Here is a 22169-nt window from a genome sequence, read left to right as displayed (position 1 = left end):
GCGAGCAGGGTCAAGCGTCCTGCTCAGGGGCACATCGACAAATCCCCCTGCCAGCCAACTCGGGGAACTGAACCAGCAACCTTACGGCCACCGGTTCAGCACCCTTCGCTCCCGACCAACAACCTTCCTTTTTAGTGTCTTTATTTAGTTTTATATTTTTACCGTCATTTTACCACTCACTCAGCAACGTCACTCTCACTCATCTCCAGTTCCAGATTCCAACTCTCGGTTTCTCTCATCCCATCCTACCTATCTCTGCTGGCCATTCCCTTCAGATTTCAGCCCATTAAGTGATGTTATGTTGTCTGTTAATTTCTAGATTTTTTAAGTTTGATTCAAAGTAGGCTATTGAAATATTTTTGTTCCCTCTGAAGGCCTTGGTCCGATAGTCACAGTTCAAACTAAGTTTTTAAGACATTGTGTCATGGTTCCTCTGGATGTTTTGTCTCGTTCACATTTTTTCCCGGGGACGTCATGTGATGGTAGCAAAGAAACGTTATCCATGTTTACCCAGGGCATGTATATCCTAGTTTCATTACACATCACTTGTTACTGTTGCCAAGCCCATCAAGTCAAACCACTGGTCCAGTCACAGCCATTTGTCTTTTGACAATGTTGGGGACATCCCCCCCCATACACAGTGCTTTTACCATACAATACTTATTTTCTACCATAATTTGCAAATAAATTCATAAAAAATCCTACAATGTGATTTTCTGGATTTTTTTTCTCATTTTGTCTGTCGTAGGTGAAGTGTACCTATGATGACAATTACAGGCCTCCCTCATCTTTTTAAGTGAGAGAACTTGCACAATTGGTGGCTGACTAAATACTTTTTTGCCCCACTGTATATATTTTTTTTAATAGTTTTGTTAACCTTTATTAAACGACTCCGTTTATACCAAGTTCGTTCTCCTGCGCCTGACTTCCCTGCCACCAACACGCACCCATTACAGAATCACCAAACCTTCTATGGAGTCAGCCGGAGAAGGTACCCCGGCCATAGAGGTGGAGGAGCGCGTCCAGGAGCATGCAGTAATACTTTACCATCTTGGTGCCGCCATGGACCGTGTTGTCCAGACAATGGACCACTGGGAGAGACAGGGAGTTCTTCTAGCGCCTCCACCAGCACAACCGGGGTCTCCACTGAGCGCACCTTTCCCGCTTGAACCCAGTGGCATCCGTCTCTCCTTGCCACGGGAGTACGACGGGAGTGATGCCAACTGCCAGAGGTTCCTCCTTCAATTAAACTTCTATCTGGCCACAGTCCACCCAGCTCCATCGGACCGTGAGAGGGTGTCCGGCCTTGTCTCGTACCTCACCGGGAAAGGCCTGGAGTGGGCCAACGCCATATGGAGAGAGGGAGATGCGGCGTTGGACCAGTTTGAGGAATTCATCACCGTTTCCGGGCGGTCTTCGACCACCCACCCGAGGGTTGAGTGGCAGGTGACCGCTTCCACATCAGGGGTGAAGATGGGTATCGCATTTCCACGCCAGGATTGGAGAAGGAGTGTGACCGCATTGCAGCCGTGCGTAATTGGCCGACTCCCACCACGGTAAAGGAGGTGCAGCGATTCTTAGGATTTGCCAACTACTACCGGAGGTTTATCCAGGGTTTTGGTCAGGTAGCAGCTCTCATTACTTCAGTGCTGAAGGGGGGCCCCGTGCACTTGCAGTGGACAGCTGAGGCGGACAGGGATTTTAGTCACCTGAGGGCTTTGTTAACCTCGGCTCCCATGCTGGCCCATCCGGATCCCTCTTTGGCGTTCATAGTGGAGGTGGACGCGTCCGAGGCTGGGATATGAGCTGTGCTCTCTCAGCGCTCGGGTATGCCACCGAAGCTCCACCCTTGTGCCTTCTTCTCAAAGAAGCTCAGCCCGGTGGAGCAAAACTATGACGTTGGGAACCAGGAGTTGTTGGCTGTCGGTGCGCTGTCTTAGTGGGAAGAACTGGTGGCCCACTTTGGCTAAGGATGTGAGGGTTTATGTTTCCTCCTGCTCGGTGTGCGCCCAGTGTAAGGCTCCTAGGCACCTGCCCAGAGGTAAGCTACAACCCTTACCCGTTCCACAACGGCCGTGGTCGCACCTGTCGGTGGATTTCATAACCAATCTTCTACCTTCACAGGGTAACACCACGATCCTGGTCGTTGTGGATCGTTTTTCTAAGTCCTGTCATCTCCTCCCTTTGCCTGGTCTCCGTATGGCCCTACAGATTGCGGAGGCCCTGTTTACTCACCTCTTCAGGCCCTACGGGGTGCCTGAGGATATAGTGTCTGATCGGGGTCCCCAGTTCATGTCGAGGGTCTGGAGGGCGTTCATGGAACGTCTGGGGGTCTCGGTCAGCCTTACCTCAGGTTTTCACCCCGAGAATAACGGGCAGGTGGAGAAAGTTAACAAGTATGTGGGTAGGTTTCTGAGGTCTTATTGCCAGGACCGGCCGGGAGAGTGGGCAGCATTCGTGCCCTGGGCAGAGATGGCCCAGAACTCGCTCCACCACTCCTCAACTAACCTCTCTCCCTTCCAGTGTGTATTGGCATATTAGCCGGTTCTGGCTCCTTGGCATCAGAGTCAGACCGAGGCTCCTGCGGTGGATGACTGGTTCCGGCGCGCGGAGGAGACATGGGATGCCACCGCTGTCTACCATCAGCATGCCGTGCTGCACCGTGCTGCGCCAGAAAGTTGGTGCAGACCACCACCGCAGTGAGGCCCCGGCGTTCGCCCCGGGGGACCGGGTCTGGCTCTCGACCCGAAACCTGGTGCTGGGTTCCGGTGGAGGACGTGTTGGATCCCTCTATGCTGCGAGAGTTCCACCGTCTCCATCCGGATCACCCTGCGCGTTGTCCTCTGGGTCGGTCGGTGTCGACGCGCGGCTGGGGTACTGTCACGACTTCCGAAGTCGGCCCCTCTTCTTGTTCGAGCGATGTTCAGTGGTCGACGTCACCGATCTTCTAGCCATCACTGATCCATTTTCCATTGGTTTTGTCTTGTCTTCCATCACACCTGGTTCCAATCCCATGTTGTATATTTAACCCTCTGTTTCCCCTCATGTCCTTGTCGGTGATTGTTTGATTGTATGTTTGTGCAAGTTATGTGTTGGTGCGCGACGGGTTTTGTACCCACTTTGATTATTTTTATATATATATATATTTTTTTTTGTGTCTGTGCCTGACTTCCCTGCCACCAACACACACCCATTACACTGATAACAAAAATAACAGTGCAGATGGCACAATTCTGCTAAGTGCAGAGATGTATTATAAGTAATGAACATGTATGGGACTTCAGAAAGCAAAAAAGAAATCTATATACCTTGAAATCCAGAGGTTGTGAGTTCATATCCCAGGTATGAAATAATGAAATTTCAGTTTGAAGTGATCATGTCAAAAGTGATCATATTTCAGCTAATGAATCGTGGGACCAACACTACATGTTGCGTTTATATTTTTGTTTTGTGTACTTAGTTTAGTGTAATAATGAACGGGGGTGAGGTTGATGAAAATCAGACATGTAAAACATTTGCTCATTTGTGAAATATTGTCATACCTTTTATTCACTTGCTTATCTCCATTGGCTACCTGTCCCTCAAAGACATTTGTTTAAAATTCTCCTTGTTTAAGAGGCTCTAAATGTCATCGGACCAGCCTACCTGTCAGACCTACTCTCCCCTATGAACCTCCATGCACCCTAAGTTCCAGCAATGCCAAACTGCTCCATGCCCCCAGGACCTGGCTCCTAACAGCAGTTGGGAACAAGACTAAAGGCTGGAATACAGGACCCAGATTAAGACTGGTGCTAGAATAAAATATATTCTCAATGGAGAATCTCCATTGACAGTGTGGTTTAGTTCAGGAGTAGACTCTGGGTCCAGGAAACTGTCCCTTTGTCAGAGACTTGGATTGGTTTCACTGAACTATTTATTTATTGTCCATGGTGCACAATACATAGCAAACAAACTCCTGCTAAAATGTTAGAGAGTGTAGCCTGCCCGGTCCATTGGTGATGGGGTGGTAGGTAACCTAGCGGCCAAGAGCATCGGGCCAGTAACCAAAAGGTTGCTGGTTTGAATCCCTGAGCCAACTAGGTGAGAATTCTGTCGATGTTCCCTTGAGCACTTAATCCTGATTAATCTCTGGATAAGAGTTTCTGCTAAATGACTAAAATGTGAAAATGATGTCACATACTTCTACAGTGTAGAGTACCAGGCTGCAGAGCAAGGGAAACAACTACTTCTTGGTCTCAGAGAGGGTAACGTCTCCAATTGCACGCGAGTGTGAAACACACACTAGCTAGCCATTTCACATCGGCTAGACATGCCCTGTTTAATATACTATTCTTTATGAATTACTGTATTTCTAGACAATTTAAGTCATTTAGCAGACGCTCCTATCCAGAGTGAGCAATTAGGATTAAGTGCCTTGCTGAAGGGCACATCAACAGATTTTCACCTAACTGGTTGAGGGATTAAAACCAGTAACCTTTCCGTTACTGGCCCTAAACTCTTAACCACTAGGCTACCGGCCCCATGGAGGGCCTGTGTTACAAAATGGTATCTGTTTTTCTCTATATGGTTTCCTTGACAGAGAATATCAAATTTTCCCCAGGTATTGGGGACTATTTGCATATCACACCATGTCAGGCATTTTTTTTTAATCTCACAAATATAAGAATCAAGTGAGGAGCTGAGTTTCAGGAGTTCATCATGGATTAGAAATGAGCTGTCTAAACAGTACATGAATTTTATAAATATATTTAGCATTTTAATGCAATAAATAATGAGTGCAGGATAGAAAGTATAATATTGTTTGATTTAGGCTATGAATTATGTTATCCGGAGAATGAAAAGCCATCTACATTGGTGAGTACAGCAATTGGAAAATGTATCACTGTAACATGAACAGGTCAATGTTATCAATTTAGGTCGTCTGGTCTTTGTTTTAACTTATATTGAAGTTACAGTACTATAGAGGATTTGCTCCTCTTCTTCAAACATTGACAGCACATCTTTACCAACTCCCAGGACCATGGAAAACTCTACTCACTACGAGGTCTTTAGGCTTGCTGCATACGGTGATATCGGACAATTGAAATATTTCTACTTTGCTGTAGTGACTGTAATATATTTTGTCATCATTCTTGCCAATACTTTACTTATTGGAGTTATCTGCATTGAAAGAAGCCTTCATGAACCCATGTATCTGTTTCTATGTGCTTTGTTTGTTAATCAGTTGTATGGGAGCACTGGTTTGTTTCCTGCTCTCATGTTTTACTTGCTGTCTGACACACATGATATTTCCCTTCTTTATTGTTATCTCCAGATTTATGTGTTGTACACATATGCTATAACAGAATTTAGTAATTTATCAGTTATGTCCTATGACAGATACATCTCTATTTGTTATCCTCTACAGTATAACAATATTATGACACCTAAAACCATTTGTGGCTTAATTCTACTACCCCAAGTGTATTCTTTTTTCCTCAATGCCATCGTTATCTCCCTGAGTTTGCGACTGCAATTTTGTGGTAACATTCTAGACAGAGTGTATTGTGACAACTACTCAGTCGTCAAGCTTGCCTGTTCAAATACTATGCTGAATAACATATGGGGTCTTGTTGGCACTGTGCTTTCTTTTTCTTGTACTATATGTCCTACCATATACTCATATGTAAGAATTCTACAGATATGTTTAAAGTCTTCTAAAGAGACGAAACAGAAAGCATTTAACACCTGTACGCCACATATAGCCTCTTTGCTGAACTTCTTATTTGGCTGTTTATTTTTGATTCTACAAGGCAGATATGAAACTGCAGATCTTCCACCTATACTTCGCACTATTTTATTAGTTTATTTTCCAATATGTCCACCACTTTTCAATCCTATTATGTATGGCATTAGGATGGTTAATATCAGGCAGGCTTGTAAAAAGTTACTAGGCTGTTACCTTAAAACATAACCTGGTTGTAATTTTTTTGTAACTTTTAATTATGCGTTTTATTACTTATAATTGCTATTATTGACGGTATAGATATGTGTCATTTTGGAATAATTTCTCTGTAGCCCAAATATTATTGTCAAGTTTATAATGTATTGTAACAGAAGGTTGTGTCATATTAGCTAGTTAACTGCATAACTATAGAGCATCAAGGGGAGCGGCCCTCCCTACCTTCAAGCTGTGCTCAAATAGATGCTAAGTGGGATCCTTGGGATGACCCTACACCCCAACTCGTTATGCCTCTTCTGGTCTCTTGGCCCTGGTCTCTTAGCTCTGGTCTCTTGGCCCACCGTACATAAACATTTCTGCAATATATATGTAACGTTTGCTTACGTTATTCTAGCAGTAATGGCTTATGACAGGTATGTCTCCATTTTTAGGCCATTTCAATATTTTTTGCATTATGACCCCTTCTAAAGTGAATATGTTGTTAGCCTTGGCATACTTTTTTCCATAAATATTTTCAAATGTGTATCACTTCAAGGCTCCCTTTGTGCAGGTACAACAACTTTTTGTGATGACTAAGCAGTTGTTAAACGCTCTCGTGTTGAAAGTGCGCTGATCAACCTGTATGATATATGTATCATATCAAGTCTAGTGGTTTTACCTTTGTTGTTAGTTGTGCTCTCATATGTAAAGATATTGTTTGCTTGAAAGCCTCAAAGGAGTCACAAACGAAGAATTTTAATGTGTGTACTCCTCACTAGAACATATTCATCAACTTCTCTGCAAGCCATCCTTTTTTCTGTTGTTTACAACAGGCACAGAGGTTAATGTATTAATATCAGTACAGTTAACTATTTTCCCACCACTGGTACACCCTATCATATATGGTATTAGGACCAAGAAGATCAGGACATGTATTACAAAAATTATAAGAAGAAAAATCTTTCCGAACTCTTGATTTTCCTCATCGAAAATCTGAACCTAAACTGGTAATAATTATGACTTTAGATATTACAGCAGCAGGGCAGGGTTGATGGTTTGAATCCCAGGTCTGACAGGATCATCTGCCAGAACTGAATGCTTATACAATTGTTTTGATCATCAACCTAATCTCTTGTTTCTCCTTTGTATTGCATTCCATTTCTGTGAATTCTTCTGAATTTCCTTTAAATGTATTTTACTGTAGTAAAGTCAAATGAGTGATGCTGCTAGAAGAACAATGTTCTTTTAGCATGTCAGTGGACATGTACGTGTGTTTCAGGGGGGTTGGGTACAACTTAAAAGGATAAAAGGATACAATAAGTTCTGTTTCCACAAATGGGCAAGAAAGTATTCTTCTAGACATGACGGATCTATCAGATATTCTGAAGAAATGTGAATTACAAGCCCAATCCCCCACTCAGCTACACTTAATCTAAAGACACCTCAGTCTGTCCCAATAGAGTACCACATAATACCCATGAAACCTGGCAGTCAAATAGGGAAATGGTTCCATAGGGGATTTTTTTGAAACAATTGGAACCATTTCTCTGTTTGATGGCTTGGTTTTATGGGTATTATGACACCTCCACTGTGGGTCTCTATATGGAGTCTGTAAGATCACTGGAAGTTCCATTGAGGCCATCTCCATTTTGAAGTAGTCCATTTTCTTCTACTACTTCTATGAGTTTTCAAACATACTGGAAGGGTGCATACTGCCACCTAGAGAGTGTTGTTTGAACAGGTATGAAGCCAATGTTGGCGATTTACTGACGCCAGCAGTTATGGAATGTTTGCTCACAAGTATAATTCATTAGCTGATCCCTCATTGTGCCCTTTATGAAATTATGTGATCCTTCCTTAAACCATATGAAGTCCCACCCAGTTACTACTCTAGTGACTTTTGGCCACGCGAGTCCTCCATCTATCTCTACGCTTGCAACTTTTTAGACTGGCCACTGAGCTAAAGGAATGACCCATCTGGCATTTGCCCTAATTACTGGGCCGGTCTGATAAAGCTTCATTCTTAAAAATACAGTTCCAGTCAAAAGTTTGGACACACCTACTCATTCCAGGGTTTGGACACACCTACTCATTCCAGGGTTTGGACACACCTACTCATTCCAGGGTTTGGACACACCTACTCATTCCAGGGTTTGGACACACCTACTCATTCCAGGGTTTTTCTTTATTTGTACTATTTTCTACATTGTAGAATAATTGTGAAGACATCAAAACTATGAAACAATACATATTGAATCATGTAGTATCCCAAAAAAGTGTTAAACAAATCAGAATATATTTTATATTTGAGATTCTTCTAAGTAGCCACCCTTTTCTTTGAAAACAGCTTTGCACACATGTGGCATTCTCTCAACCAGATTCATGAGGTAGTCACCTGGAATGCATGTCAATTAACAGGTGTGCCTTGTTAAAAGTTAATTTGTGAAATGTTTTTCCTTCTTAATGCGTTTAAGCCAATCAGTTGTGACAAGGTAGGGGTGGTATACAGAAGATTACCCTATTTGATTAAAGACCAAGTCCATATTATGGCAAGAACAGCTCAAATAAGCGAAGAGAAACGACAGTCCATCATTAGTTTAAGATATGAAGGTCAGTCAATCCGAAAAATGTCAAGAACTTTTAAAGTTTATTCAAGTGCTGTGGAAAAAAACATCAAGCGCTATAATGAAACTGGCTCTCATGAGGACCGCCACTGGAAAGTAAGACCAAGAGTTACCGCTACTGCAGAAGATAAGTTCATTAGAGTTACCAGCCTCAGAAATTGCAGCCCAAATATATGCTTCACAGAGTTCAAGTAACAGACACATTTCAACATCAACTGTTCAGAGGAGACTTCATTGTTGAGTTGCTCCAAAGAAACCACAACTAAAGGACACCAATAAGAAGAAGAGATGCCGGAGAAGAATGGCAGGGGAGAGGATGGCTGACATTTTAAGTGCTCCTAACCAACGGTGATGTTTTGTTAGTTTTTTCGTGTGTTGTTTTGAACTTTAAACTTTAAAAAACGTAAAAAACGAACTTTAAAAAACGTATTTTGTACATACCGTTCCTGCTATTGGCTCTAATGACCGAAAATAACATCTGGACATCAGAACAATGATTACTCACCACGAGTTGGAAGAAACTTTTTCCTTTAACAAGTCCCACGTGAAGGATATACTGCTTTCCCGGGAACAGGCCCAAATCCCCGTCATTTGCTTTCTGAGAAAAAGGGGACGGAGGTCGGGTTGCCTTCTGAGAATTTGTAGGCGAGCGAATAAACCCCTACTACCATTCACCCTATTGGACAACGTGCAATCATTGAAAAATATAATTGTGCCCTATGAGAAAGATTAAACTACCAACAGGACATTAAAAGCTGTAATATCTTATGTTTCACCGAGTCGTGGCTGAACGACGACATGAAGAACATACAGCTGGTGGGTTTTACACTGTATCGGCAGGATAGAACAGCAGGCTCCAGGATAGAACAACATCCTGATCTTCGGATGTTTTTGTTCAGAAATCCATACGCTCGAGCGGGCACGACGGGGCAGACGAAAATTTCAAATAGTATCTGTAAAGTTCGTAGAAACATGTCAAGTGTTTTTTATAATCAATCCTTAGGTTGTTTTTACAATATATAATCGATAATATTTCACCCGGACTGTAGCTTCTTCAATAGGAGAGAGAAAATGTCTGCTCCAAGCTGTTGCGCATTCTAAATGCTGCAGGCACCCAGCCATCCAATGACGCGATGTGATCTTTCTCGCTCATTTTTCAAAATAAAAGCCTGAAACTATGTCTAAAGACTGTTCACAACATGTGGAACCCATAGGAAAATGAATCTGGTTGGTTGATATCTCTTTAAATGGAGCGAAGGCAGGCAATGGAACAGAGAGCTTTCAGGAAAAACAGCACTTCCGGGTTGGATTTTCCTCAGGTTGTAATGTCAGTTCTGTTATACTCACAGACAATATTTTGACAGTTTTGGAAACTTTAGAGTGTTTTCTATCCTAATCTAAAAATTATATGCATATTCTAGATTCTGGGCCTGAGAAATAGGCAGTTTCATTTGGGTACGTTTTTTATCCAAACATCAAAATACTGCCCCCTACACTCAGCAGGTTAATGAAGGGAAACTTAAATTTGTTTTACCAAATCTCTACCAGTATGTTAAGTGTGCAAACACAGGGAAAAAAACTCTAGACCACCTTTACTCCACACACAGAGACATTTATAAAGCTCTCCCTTACCCTCCATTTGGCAAATCTGACCATAATTATATCCTCCTGATTCCTGCTTACAAGCAAAAATTAAAGCAGGAAGCACCAGTGACTCGGTCAATAAAAAAAAATGGTCAGATGAAACAGATGCTAAGCTACAGGACAATTTTGCTAGCAGAGACTATATGTTCCGGGATTCTTCCAATGGCATTGAGGAGTACACCACATCAGTCACTGGCTTCGTCAATAAATGCATCGATGACGTTGTCCCCACAGTGACTGTACGTACATACCCCAACCAGCGTCAATACAAGATCGAATCGTACTCTGCTGACCCTGACGTTCGTCAGATGTTGGAGGGCTTGCAAAATATTACAGACTACAATGGGAAGCACAGCCGAGAGCTACCCAGTGACACGAGCCTTGAAAATAAAAGAGAGCCGCACACTCTAGGAGCTCAGATGAAAAAATGTAATTATCAACGTTTCGACAGCCAAGCTGTCTTCATCAGGGTATAATCACAAACACTGCAGGATGACTCGTTTATGTAGTGTCAAAAGACACAGGAGTCTGTAATCATGGCCAAGAGTGGCCTAATATCATTGGTTAATTATCAAATATTAAAATGTCATACAAAGAACAGCATACAAACAACAAATGGATAGCATACGATCATAGATTAATTTAACTACACAAGCTTACAAACAATTACAATGGCAAAGTCACAATAATCACAAGAATGGCTTCAGATCAAAGTCTACGTTGAGACCGAAGGGCGCAAGGGTCTTTAAGTTAAAGATCCAGGCAGCCTCTCGTTTTAACAATAAATTATCAAGGTCACCCCTCTCCTAGGGAGGGTGACATGTTCGATGCCAATATAACGCAGAGACAAAATCGAGTGGCCTGCCTCCAAGAAGTGGGCCGCAACTGGATAAGTAAAGTTTTTACACCTAATGGTGCTACGATGCTCTGAGATAGGTACTTTTAATTTGCGCTTTGTTTTACCTACATCATTTTTTCCACAAGGACAAGTTATAAGATAAATAACTGCCTTAGTGGAGCACGTAATAACACCTTTGATTGGGATTGATTTCCCTGTTTGTGGGTGTTTGAAGGATCTACATTTATAAGTGCCATTGCATTGAGCACAGATCTTGGGGTGGTAAATCAGAGTGTACCAATTGGTCTCTGAGATTTCTGCCCTGCGAGAATACGACCAAGGGAAGGTCCGAAAACACATTACCGAGACTATCATCGGATTTTAGGATGTGCCAATGTTTGTGAACAATTCCCTTAATTTGTTCAGAGCACTTTGAATAGCGGGTAGTTAGAACACAAGAACGCGTCTTTTTGCGATATTAATCTGATCTGATTCTTCTAGCCCCTCTCCTTGAACTTTCTTTGCGTCTCAGCCATATTTCTGTCGAAATCTGATTGTTTTTTGCAAATTCTTTTGATTCGACAGAATTGGCTGTAGGGCAAACAATTTTTTAAGGGAAGTGGGTGACAACTATCAGCCCTCAACAAACTGTCACGATCAGTAGGCTTCCTGTAAAGATCAGTGTATAGAACATTATCTTCACACAAGATCAGAAGATCAGGAAAACTGATTTGACATGTGTCAGATTGCATAGTAAATCTCAAATGATCAGAACAGGAGTTAAGAAAAGCATGGAATGCCTGGAGCTGTTTTGCATCACCCCTCCATAGAACAAAAATATAATCAATATACCATTTCCAAATAATGTGAGGCAAGAACACATTTTTTTAGAGGATTGAAAATAGACTGATTCTCCATGTAATCCACATACAAATTAGCATAGGTAGGATCCATGGGGGATCCCATAGCAGTACCTTTCGTCTGAATAAAGAAATAATTTAGAAACATGAAATAGTTATGCGTGAGTACTATTTCAGCCACTGTTCATTAGGGTCACGTTGCAGAAGAAAATGTTCCATAGCTTCAATACCGCCCTTGTGTGGAATATTTGTGTATAACGACTCAACATCAAAAGTAACTAACAAGGTATTCTCAGGGAGAGGATCAAGAGATTCAATGATAGAGATCATACTGCTGGTGTCCTTTACAAAGGAGGGGAGCTGTTCTGCGAGTGGTCTAATAAAAAAGTCAACAAAAGTAGATAGAGGGGCCGTTACTGCATCAATGCCCGCTACAATAGGGCGCCCTGGAGGTTGTGTAACATTCTTGTGTAATTTCGGCAAAGTATACAAAGTAGCAATTTTAGGGTGTTGAATAGCCAAAAAATCATGTTCTTTTTTGGTTATCTGACCAGAACTTAAATACCCATCTAGGACAGTAAAAATAGTATTCTGAAATTGGGAAGTGGGGTCACTTCTGAGTTTCTTGTATAAGGTGTTGTCAAGCAGCTGTCTATGACACTCATGTACAAAAACTGTCCTATCCATGAGTACAACCGACCCACCCTTATCAGCAGGACGAATAATGACTGATGTATCGGATTGTAAATCAAGCAAAGCTTGTTTTTCATCCTTAGGTAAATTATGGAAAGATTTGGACCCCTGTTTATTCTTAAGGAGATGTCCAACATAATTTTCCACAAGTCTGCAATATGTCTCGATAGAGTGATTGCGATTGGCTGGAGGTATAAAATAACTCTTGCTTCTAAAAGGAGTTGGAGTATGTGCAGGAGAGCAAACTACTGGTTATATAGAAGTGTCAGAATTAGGGGAGCTAAAGTATTCCCTTAAACGGATATTTCTAAAAAACTTAAACATGTCTACCTTAACATCAAAATCGTTGCACTGGGTTGTAGGCACAAAAGATTACCCTTTATTAAGCAGAGAGACATGGGCAGGGCTCAATATCCTGCTTGATAAATTAAAGACACTCAGTCCCGTGAGTTCTGGGACCGTGTGAACGGTCTCCTCTGCCTCTGATAGACATTTCTTCTTACCCCGTCGGGTGCGGCATCTCGTCGATGCGCGTGCCTGCGGCCACTTCCGCCTTTCCGTCCATCCAGTCTCTCGTTGAATAAAAAACTACCACTGGAAGCCGATGAGGCGCTGGTTGTAGAGCGTTGATCAGACAAGGGTGGATCGAAGTAAGCGGCATCCCTCCTGCGTCTGTCACGGAGAGGGGGAGCAGGACCTCTTTTGTCAGGGTTTCTCCAGAAGTAGACTTTACCATCAGCCTTGTCTTTTTTGCCTTGGTTGAATTTCTTGATTTTAAGTTCCTTTACTTCTGTAGACAACTTGTCCTGGAGCGCTGTGACTACGAGCTTACCAGACCAGCTCAATTACTTCTATGCTCGCTTTGAGACAAGTAGCACTGAAACATGCATGAGAGCATCCGCTGTTCTGGATGACTGTGTGATCATGTCCTCCACAGCCGATGTGAGTAAGACCTTTAAACAGGTCCACATTCACAGGGCAGTAGGGCCAGATGAATTACCAGGACGTGTACTCTGAGCATGCGCTGACCAACTGGCAAGTGTCTACACTGACATTTTCAACCTCCCTGTCTGAGTCTGTAATACCAACATGTCTCAAGCAGACCATAGTCCCTGTGCAAAAGAACACTAAGCTAACCTGCCTAAATGACTACTGACCTGTAGTACTCATGTCTGTAGCCATGAAATGCTTTGAAAGGCTGGTCATGCCTCACAACAACACCATTATCCCAGAAACCCTAGACCCACTCCAATGTTTATACTACCCTAACAGATACACAGATGATATAATCTCTATTGCACTCCACACTGCCCTTTCCCATCTGGACAAAAGGAAAACCTATGTAAGAATGCTGTTCATTGACTACAGCTCAACGTTCAACACCATAGTGCCCTCAAAGCTCATCACTAAGCTAAGGACTATGGGACTAAACACTTCCCTCTGCAACTGGATCTTCCTGATGGACCGCCCCCAGGTGTTAAGGGTAGGTAACAACACATCCGCCACTCTGATCCTCAACACGGGGAACCCTCAGGGGTGCTTGCTCAGTCACTTCCTGTACTCCCTGTTCACTCATGACTGCACGGTCAGGAACGACTCCAACACTGTCATCAAGTCTGCCGATACCGGTAGTAGGCCTGATCACAGACAACGATGAAGCAGCCTATAGGTAGGAGGTCAGAGACCTGGCCGTGTGGTGCCAGGACAACAACCTCTCCCTCAACGTGATCAAGACAAACGAGAGGATGATTGTGGACTACAAGAAAAGGAGGACCGAACATGCCCCCATTCTCATCGACAGGGCTGTAGTGGAGAAGGTTGAGAGCTTCAAGTACCTTGGTGTCCACATCACCAATAAGTAACATGGTCCTAGCACACCAAGACACCCGTGAAGAGGGCACGACAAAACCTATTCCCCCTCAGGAGACTGAAAAGATTTGGCATGTGTCCTCAGATCCTCAAATGGATCTACAACTGCACCATCGAGAGCATCCTGACTGGTTACATCACTGCCTGTTATGGCAACTGCTTGGCCTCCACCCGCAAGGCACTACAAAGGGTAGTGTGTACGGCCCAGTACATCACTTGGGCCAAGCTTCCTGCCATCGAGGACCTCTATACCAGGCGGTGTCAGAGGAAGGCCTAAAAATTGTCAAAGACTCCAGCCACCCTAGTCATAGACTGTTCTCTCTGCCTCCGACCGCAAGGCACTACATTTTACCTCAATTACCTCAACAAATCGGTCCCCCCGCAAATTGACTCTATACCAGCTAGACATGCCCTGTTTAATATACTATTCTCTATGAATTGTTGTATTTCTATCGAATTTAGGAAAGGATTTGAACCCCTTGGAAGGCCTGTGTTACAAAATTGTATCTGTTTTCTCAATATGGTTTCCTTGACTCTGAAAATAAAAAATTTTCCCCAGGTATTGGTGCTTATTTGCATATCACACCATGACCCCCCCCCCCCCCCCCCCCCCCACAAGTATAATAATCAAGTGAGGAGCTGAGTTTAAGCAGTTCAACATGGATTAGAAATGGTCGGTATAAACGTAGGAATTGGCATACTTTAGATGTAATCAATTTATTTAGCATTTTAATGTAATAAGTAATACGAGTGCAAGATACAAAGTATAATATTGTTTGATTTAGGCTATGAATTATGTTATCAGGAGAATGAAAAAGCATCTATATTGGTGAGTATAGATGTGGGAAAATCTATCACTGTAAGAAGAACAGGTCAATGAATGTTTCATTTAGGTTGTCTGGTCCTTGTGATTTCATTGTTTCAATTTATATTTAAGCTACAGTACTATAGAGGATTATCTACTCTTCATCTAAATTTGACAGCACACCTTTACCATCTACCAGGACCATGGAAAACTCTACTCACTTTAAGGTCTTCAGGCTTGCTGCATACGGTGATATCGGACAATTGAAGTATTTCTACTTTGCTGTCGTAACTGTTTTATATTTTGCCATCATTCTTGCCAATACTTTACTTATTGGAGTTATCTGCATTGAAAGAAGCCTTCATGAACCCATGTATCTGTTTCTATGTGCTTTGTTTGTTAATCAGTTGTATGGGAGCACTGGTTTGTTTCCTGCTCTCATGTTTTACTTGCTGTCTGACACAAATGATATTTCCCTTCTTTATTGTTATCTCCAGATTTATGTGTTGTACACATACGGTTTAACAGAATTTAGTAATTTATCAGTTATGTCATATGACAGGTACATCTCTATTTGTTATCCTCTACAGTATAATAATATTATGACACCTAAAATAGTTTTGGGCTTAATTCTGCTGTCCTGGTTGTATTCTTTTTTCCTCAATGCCATCGTTATCTCCCTGAGTTTGCGACTGCGATTTTGTGGTAATGTTCTAGACAGACTGTATTGTGACAACTACTCGATAGTCAAGCTTGCCTGTTCAAATACTATGCTGAATAACATATGGGGTCTTGTTGGCACTGTGCTTTCTTTTTCTTGTACTATATGTCCTACCATATACTCATATGTAAGAATTCTACAAATATGTTTAAAGTCTTCAAAAGAGACGAAACAGAAAGCATTTAACACCTGTATGCCACATATAGCCTCTTTGCTGAACTTCTCCTCTGGCTGGTTATTTGTGATTCTGCAAGGCAGATATGATACTGCACATCTTCCACCTATACTTCGCACTATTTTATTGGTTTATTTTCTCATATGTCCACCACTTTTCAATCCTATTATGTATGGCATTAGGATGGCTAAAATCAGGCAGGCTTGTAAAAAGGTATTGAGGCTTGGACCTAAAACATAATCTGATTGTTATTTTTTTGGTAATAATTAATTGTGTGTTGCTGCTTCTTTTTGCTTCTTTAGACTGTACAAATACATTGTATTTTTGGCAAATTATTTAAGAAATCATATATTTTATTTTTACCTAGAGTGTTGTCATTTTAGATATCTGATATTTTATAATTAACCAATTAAATAAGGTGACCCCCAAGCCTCTGTTTTAAAACTTGTCTGGTTTTCTACATTTTTCAATATTAGGACGAAAATGTATTTTCTGCTGGCAGATGTTTGGGTTTGTTAATAAATAGACTGAGTGAATAGAATAAAATGAGTTGCTACTTGCTCGTCAAAAACTCAACATATAGTGCCAATGGTGAATGTTTATCAACTCACATTTGATTTGTCACATACACGTGTTTATCAGATGTTATTGCGGGTGTAGTGAAATGCTTGTGCTTCTAGTTCCGGCAGTGCAGCAATATCTAACAAGTAACATCTAACAATTTCACAACAAATGCCTAATACACACAAATGTAAGTAAAGTACTGGAATTAAGAATATATAAATATATGGACAAGCAATGTCAGAGTGGCATAGACTGAGATACAGTAGATAGTACAGAATACAGTATACACATCTGAGATGAGTAATGCAAGATATGTCAACTTTATTAAAGTGACATTATTAAAGTGACTAGTGTTCCATTTATTAAAGTGGCCAATGATTTCAAGTCTGTGTATGTAGGCTGCAGCCTCTCTGTGCTAGTGACGGCTATTTAACTGTCTGATGTCCTTGAGATAGAATCTGTTTTTCATTCTCTCGGTCCCAGCTTTGAAGCACCTGTACCGACTTTGCCTTCTGGATGATAGCTGGGTGAACAGGCAGTGGCTTGGGTGGTTGTTGTCCTTGATGATCTTTTTGGCATTCATGTGACATTGGGTGCTGTAGGTGTCCTGGAGGGCAGATAGTTTGCCCCCAGTTATACATTGTGTAGACCGCACCACCCTCTGGAGAGCCCTGCTGTTCTGGGCAGTGCAGTTGCTGAACCAGGCGGTAATGCAGGCCGACAGGATGCTCTTAATTGTGCATCTATAAAGGTCTGTGAGGGGTTTAGATGACAGGCCAAATTTCTTCAGCCTCCTGAGGTTGCGCCTTCTTCGCCAAACTGTCTGTGTGGGTGGACCATTTCAGTTTGTCGGTGATGTGTACGCAGAGGAACTTAACATGTTCCACCTTCTCCACTGGTGTCCCGTCGATGTAGATCGGGGGGTGCTCCCTCTGCTATTTCCTGAAGTCCATGACCATCTCCTTTGTTTTGTTGATGTTCAGTGTGAGGTTATTTTCCTGACACCACCAGGTTGTTTTTACAATACATAGTCGATAATATTTCACCCGGACTGTAGCTTCTTCAATAGGAGAGAGAGAGAAAATGTCTGCTCCAAGCTGTTGCGCATTGCTGCTGGCACCCAGCCATCCAATGACGCGATGTGATCTTTCTCGCTCATTTTTCAAAATAAAAGCCTGAAACTATGTCTAAAACTGTTCACAACATGTGGAACCCATAGGAAAATGAATCTGGTTGGTTGATATCTCTTTAAATGGAGCGAAGGCAGGCAATGGAACAGAGAGCTTTCAGGAAAAACAGCACTTCCGGGTTGGATTTTCCTCAGGTTTTCGCCTGCAATATCAGTTCTGTTATACTCACAGACAATATTTTGACAGTTTTGGAAACTTTAGAATGTTTTCTATCCTAATCTAACAATTATATACATATACTAGATTCTGGGCCTGAGAAAGAGGCAGTTTCATTTGGGTACGTTTTCTATCCAAACATCAAAATACTGCCCCCTACACTCAGCAGGTTAATGAAGGGAAACTTAAATTTGTTTTACCAAATCTCTACCAGCATGTTAAGTGTGCAAACACAGGGAAAAAAACTCTAGACCACCTTTACGCCACACACAGAGACATTTATAAAGCTCTCCCTTACCCTCCATTTGGCAAATCTGACCATAATTATATCCTCCTGATTCCTGCTTACAAGCAAAAATTAAAGCAGGAAGCACCAGTGACTCGGTCAATAAAAAAAAATGGTCAGATGAAACAGATGCTAAGCTACAGGACAATTTTGCTAGCAGAGACTATATGTTCCGGGATTTTTCCGATGGCACTGAGGAGTACACCACATCAGTCACTGGCTTCGTCAACAAATGCATTGATGACATTGTCCTCACAGTGACTGTACGTACATACCCCAACCAGAAGCCATGGATTACAGGCAACATCCGCACTGAGCTAAAGGGTAGAGCGGCAGCTTTCAAGGAGCGGGACTCTAACCCAGTAAATAATTTTACACGCCCAATTTTTCAGTTTTTTAGTTGTTAAAAAAGTTTGAAATATCCAATAAATGTCGTTCCACTTCATGATTGTGTCACACTTGTTGTTGATTCTTCACAAAAAAATACAGTTTTACATCTTTATGTTTGAAGCCTGAAATGTGGCAAAAGGTCGCAAAGTTCAAGGGGGCCGAATACTTTCGCAAGGCATTGTATACCCAAAAAGGGTATAATCACAAACACTGCAGGATGACTCGTTTATGTAGTGTAAAAAGACACAGGAGTCTGTAATCATGGCCAAGAGTGGCCTAATATCATTGGTTAATTATCAAATATTAAAATGTCATACAAAGAACAGCATAAAAACAACAAATGGATAGCATACGATCATAGATTAATTTGACTACACAAGCTTACAAACAATTACAATCGCAAAGTCACAATAATCACAAGAATGGCTATACGTTGAGACCGAAGGGCGCAAGGGTCTTTAAGTTAAAGATCCAGGCAGCCTCTCGTTTTAACAATAAATTATCAAGGTCACCCCTCTCCTAGGGAGGGTGACATGTTCGATGCCAATATAACGCAGAGACAAAATCGAGTGGCCTGCCTCCAAGAAGTGGGCCGCAACTGGATAAGTAAAGTTTGTACACCTAATGGTGCTACGATGCTCTGAGATACGTACTTTTAAATCGCGCTTTGTTTTACCTACATCATTTTTACCACAAGGACAAATTATAAGATAAATAACTGCCTTAGTGGAGCACGTAATAACACCTTTGATTGGGATCGATTTCCCTGTTTGTGGGTGTTTGAAGGATCTACATTTATAAGTGCCATTGCATTGAGCACAGCCATTACATTTGTAATTTCCATCCAGTAGGGGCGCAAATAGACGTTGTTCAGGAATATCTTGGGTTTGTAAATCAGAGTGTACCAATTGGTCTCTGAGATTTCTGCCCCGCGAGAATACGACCAAGGGAAGGTCCGAAAACACATTACCGAGACTATCATCGGATTTTAGGATGTGCCAATGTTTGTCCTTAATTTGTTCAGAGCACTTTGAATAGCGGGTAGTTAGAACACAAGAATGCGTCTTTTTGCGAGACTGACCTTGAAAAAGGTAATGTCTCGTTTTGTTTTGAATTTTCTCAATGGCAATATTAATCTGATCATTCTTGTAGCCCCTCTCCTTGAACTTTCTTTGCGTCTCAGCCATGTTTCTGTCGAAATCTGACTGTTTTTTGCAAATTCTTTTGATTCGACAGAATTGGCTGTAGGGCAAACAATTTTTCAAGGGAAGTGGGTGACAACTATCAGCCCTCAACAAACTGTCACGATCAGTAGGCTCCCTGTAAAGATCAGTGTATAGAACATTATCTTCACACAAGATCAGAAGATCAAGAAAACTGATTTGACATGTGTCAGATTGCATAGTAAATCTCAAATAATCAGAACAGGAGTTAAGAAAAGCATGGAATGCCTGGAGCTGTTTTGCATCACCCCTCCATAGAACTAAAAAATCATCAATATACCGTTTCCAAATAATGTGAGGCAAGAAAACATTTTTGAGAGGATTGAAAATAGACTGTTTCTCCATGTAATCCACTTACAAATTAGCATAGTTAGGATCCATGGGGGATCCCATAGCAGTACCTTTCGTCTGAATAAAGAAATAATTTAGAAACATGAAATAGTTATGCGTGAGTACTATTTCAGCCACTGTTCATTAAGGTCACGTTGCAGAAGAAAATGTTCCATAGCTTCAATACCGCCCTCATGTGGAACATTTGTGTATAACGACTCAACATCAAAAGTAACTAACAAGGTATTCTCAGGGAGAGGATCAAGAGATTCAATGATAGAGATCATACTGCTGGTGTCCTTTACAAAGGAGGGGAGCTGTTCTGCGAGTGGTCTAATAAAAAAGTCAACAAAAGTAGATAGAGGGGCCGTTACTGCATCAATGCCCGCTACAAAAGGGCGCCCTGGAGGTTGTGTAACATTCTTGTGTAATTTCGGCAAAGTATAGAAAGTAGCAATTTTAGGGTGTAGCCAAAAATAGCCAAAAAATCATGTTCTTTTTTGTTTATCTGACCAGAACTTAAATACCCATCTAGGACAGCAAAAATAGTATTCTGAAATTGGGAAGTGGGGTCACTTCTGAGTTTCTTGTATAAGGTGTTGTCAAGCAGCTGTCTATGACACTCATGTACAAAAACTGTCCTATCCATGAGTACAACCGACCCACCCTTATCAGCAGGACGAATAATGACTGATGTATCGGATTGTAAATCAAGCAAAGCTTGTTTTTCATCCTTAGGTAAATTATGGAAAGATTTGGACCCCTGTTTATTCTTAAGGAGATGTCCAACATAATTTTCCACAAGTCTGCAATATGTCTCGATAGAGTGATTGCGATTGGCTGGAGGTATAAAATAACTCTTGCTTCTAAAAGGAGTCGGAGTATGTGCAGGAGAGCAACCTACTGGTTCAATAGAAGTGTCAGAATTAGGGGAGCTAAAGTATTCCCTTAAACTGATATTTCTAAAAAAACTTAAACATGTCTACCTTAACATCAAAATCATTGCACTGGGTTGTAGGCACAAAAGATTACCCTTTATTAAGCAAAGAGACATGGGCAGGGCTCAATATCTTGCTTGATAAATTAAAGACACTCAGTCCCGTGAGTTCTGGGACCGTGTGAACGGTCTCCTCTGCCCCTGATAGACATTTCTTCTTACCCCGTCGGATGCGGCATCTCGTCGATGCGCGTGCCTGCGGCCACTTCCGCCTTTCCGTCCGTCCAGTCTCTTGTTGAAAAAAAACTACCACTGGAAGCCGATGAGGCGCTGGTTGTAGAGCGTTGATCAGACAAGGGTGGCTCGAAGTAAGCGGCATCCCTCCTGTGTCTGTCACGGAGAGGGGGAGCAGGACCTCTTTTGTCAGGGTTTCTCCAGAAGTAGACTTTACCATCGGCCTTGTCTTTTTTGTCTTGGTTGAATTTCTTGATTTTAAGTTCCTTTACTTCTGTAGACAACTTGTCCTGGAGCGCTGTGACTACGAGCTTACCAGACCAGCTCAATTACTTCTATGCTCGCTTTGAGGCAAGTAGCACTGAAACATGAGAGCATCTGCTGTTCTGGACGACTGTGTGATCATGTTCTCCACAGCCGATGTGAGTAAGACCTTTAAACAGGTCCACATTCACAGGGCAGTAGGGCCAGATGAATTACCAGGACGTGTACTCTGAGCATGCGCTGACCAACTGGCAAGTGTCTACACTGACATTTTCAACCTCCCTGTCTGAGTCTGTAATAGCAACATGTCTCAAACAGACGGCCATAGTCCCTGTGCAAAAGAACACTAAGCTAACCTGCCTAAATGACTACCGACCTGTAGTACTCATGTCTGTAGCCATGAAATGCTTTGAAAGGCTGGTCATGCCTCACAACAACACCATTAT

At 42.0% G+C, this 22169-nt stretch overlaps 2 protein-coding genes and 1 pseudogene across 2 annotated transcripts; all 3 read left to right on the top strand.

Annotated features, from left to right (window-relative positions):
- The first annotated feature begins 4712 nt into the window (after window positions 1-4712).
- On the top strand, window positions 4713-6803 carry LOC116354782 (olfactory receptor 11A1-like). Its single transcript, XM_031796291.1, has one exon. It carries the CDS (start codon window positions 5021-5023, stop codon window positions 5951-5953), a length of 933 nt encoding a protein of 310 aa, XP_031652151.1. The 5' UTR covers window positions 4713-5020; the 3' UTR covers window positions 5954-6803.
- Window positions 6175-6912, top strand: LOC109909406 (olfactory receptor 52K1-like; annotated as a pseudogene).
- Window positions 6913-15117: 8205 nt separating this feature from the next.
- LOC109909405 (olfactory receptor 11A1-like) lies at window positions 15118-16632 on the top strand. Its single transcript, XM_031796433.1, has one exon. The coding sequence runs from the start codon at window positions 15457-15459 to the stop codon at window positions 16387-16389; it is 933 nt and encodes a 310-aa protein (XP_031652293.1). The 5' UTR covers window positions 15118-15456; the 3' UTR covers window positions 16390-16632.
- The last annotated feature ends 5537 nt before the right edge of the window (window positions 16633-22169 follow it).

This window comes from Oncorhynchus kisutch, linkage group LG18, assembly GCF_002021735.2.
Source record: "Oncorhynchus kisutch isolate 150728-3 linkage group LG18, Okis_V2, whole genome shotgun sequence".
Classification (NCBI taxonomy): domain Eukaryota; kingdom Metazoa; phylum Chordata; class Actinopteri; order Salmoniformes; family Salmonidae; genus Oncorhynchus; species Oncorhynchus kisutch.
This window is presented reverse-complemented; position numbering and strand designations above follow the sequence as displayed.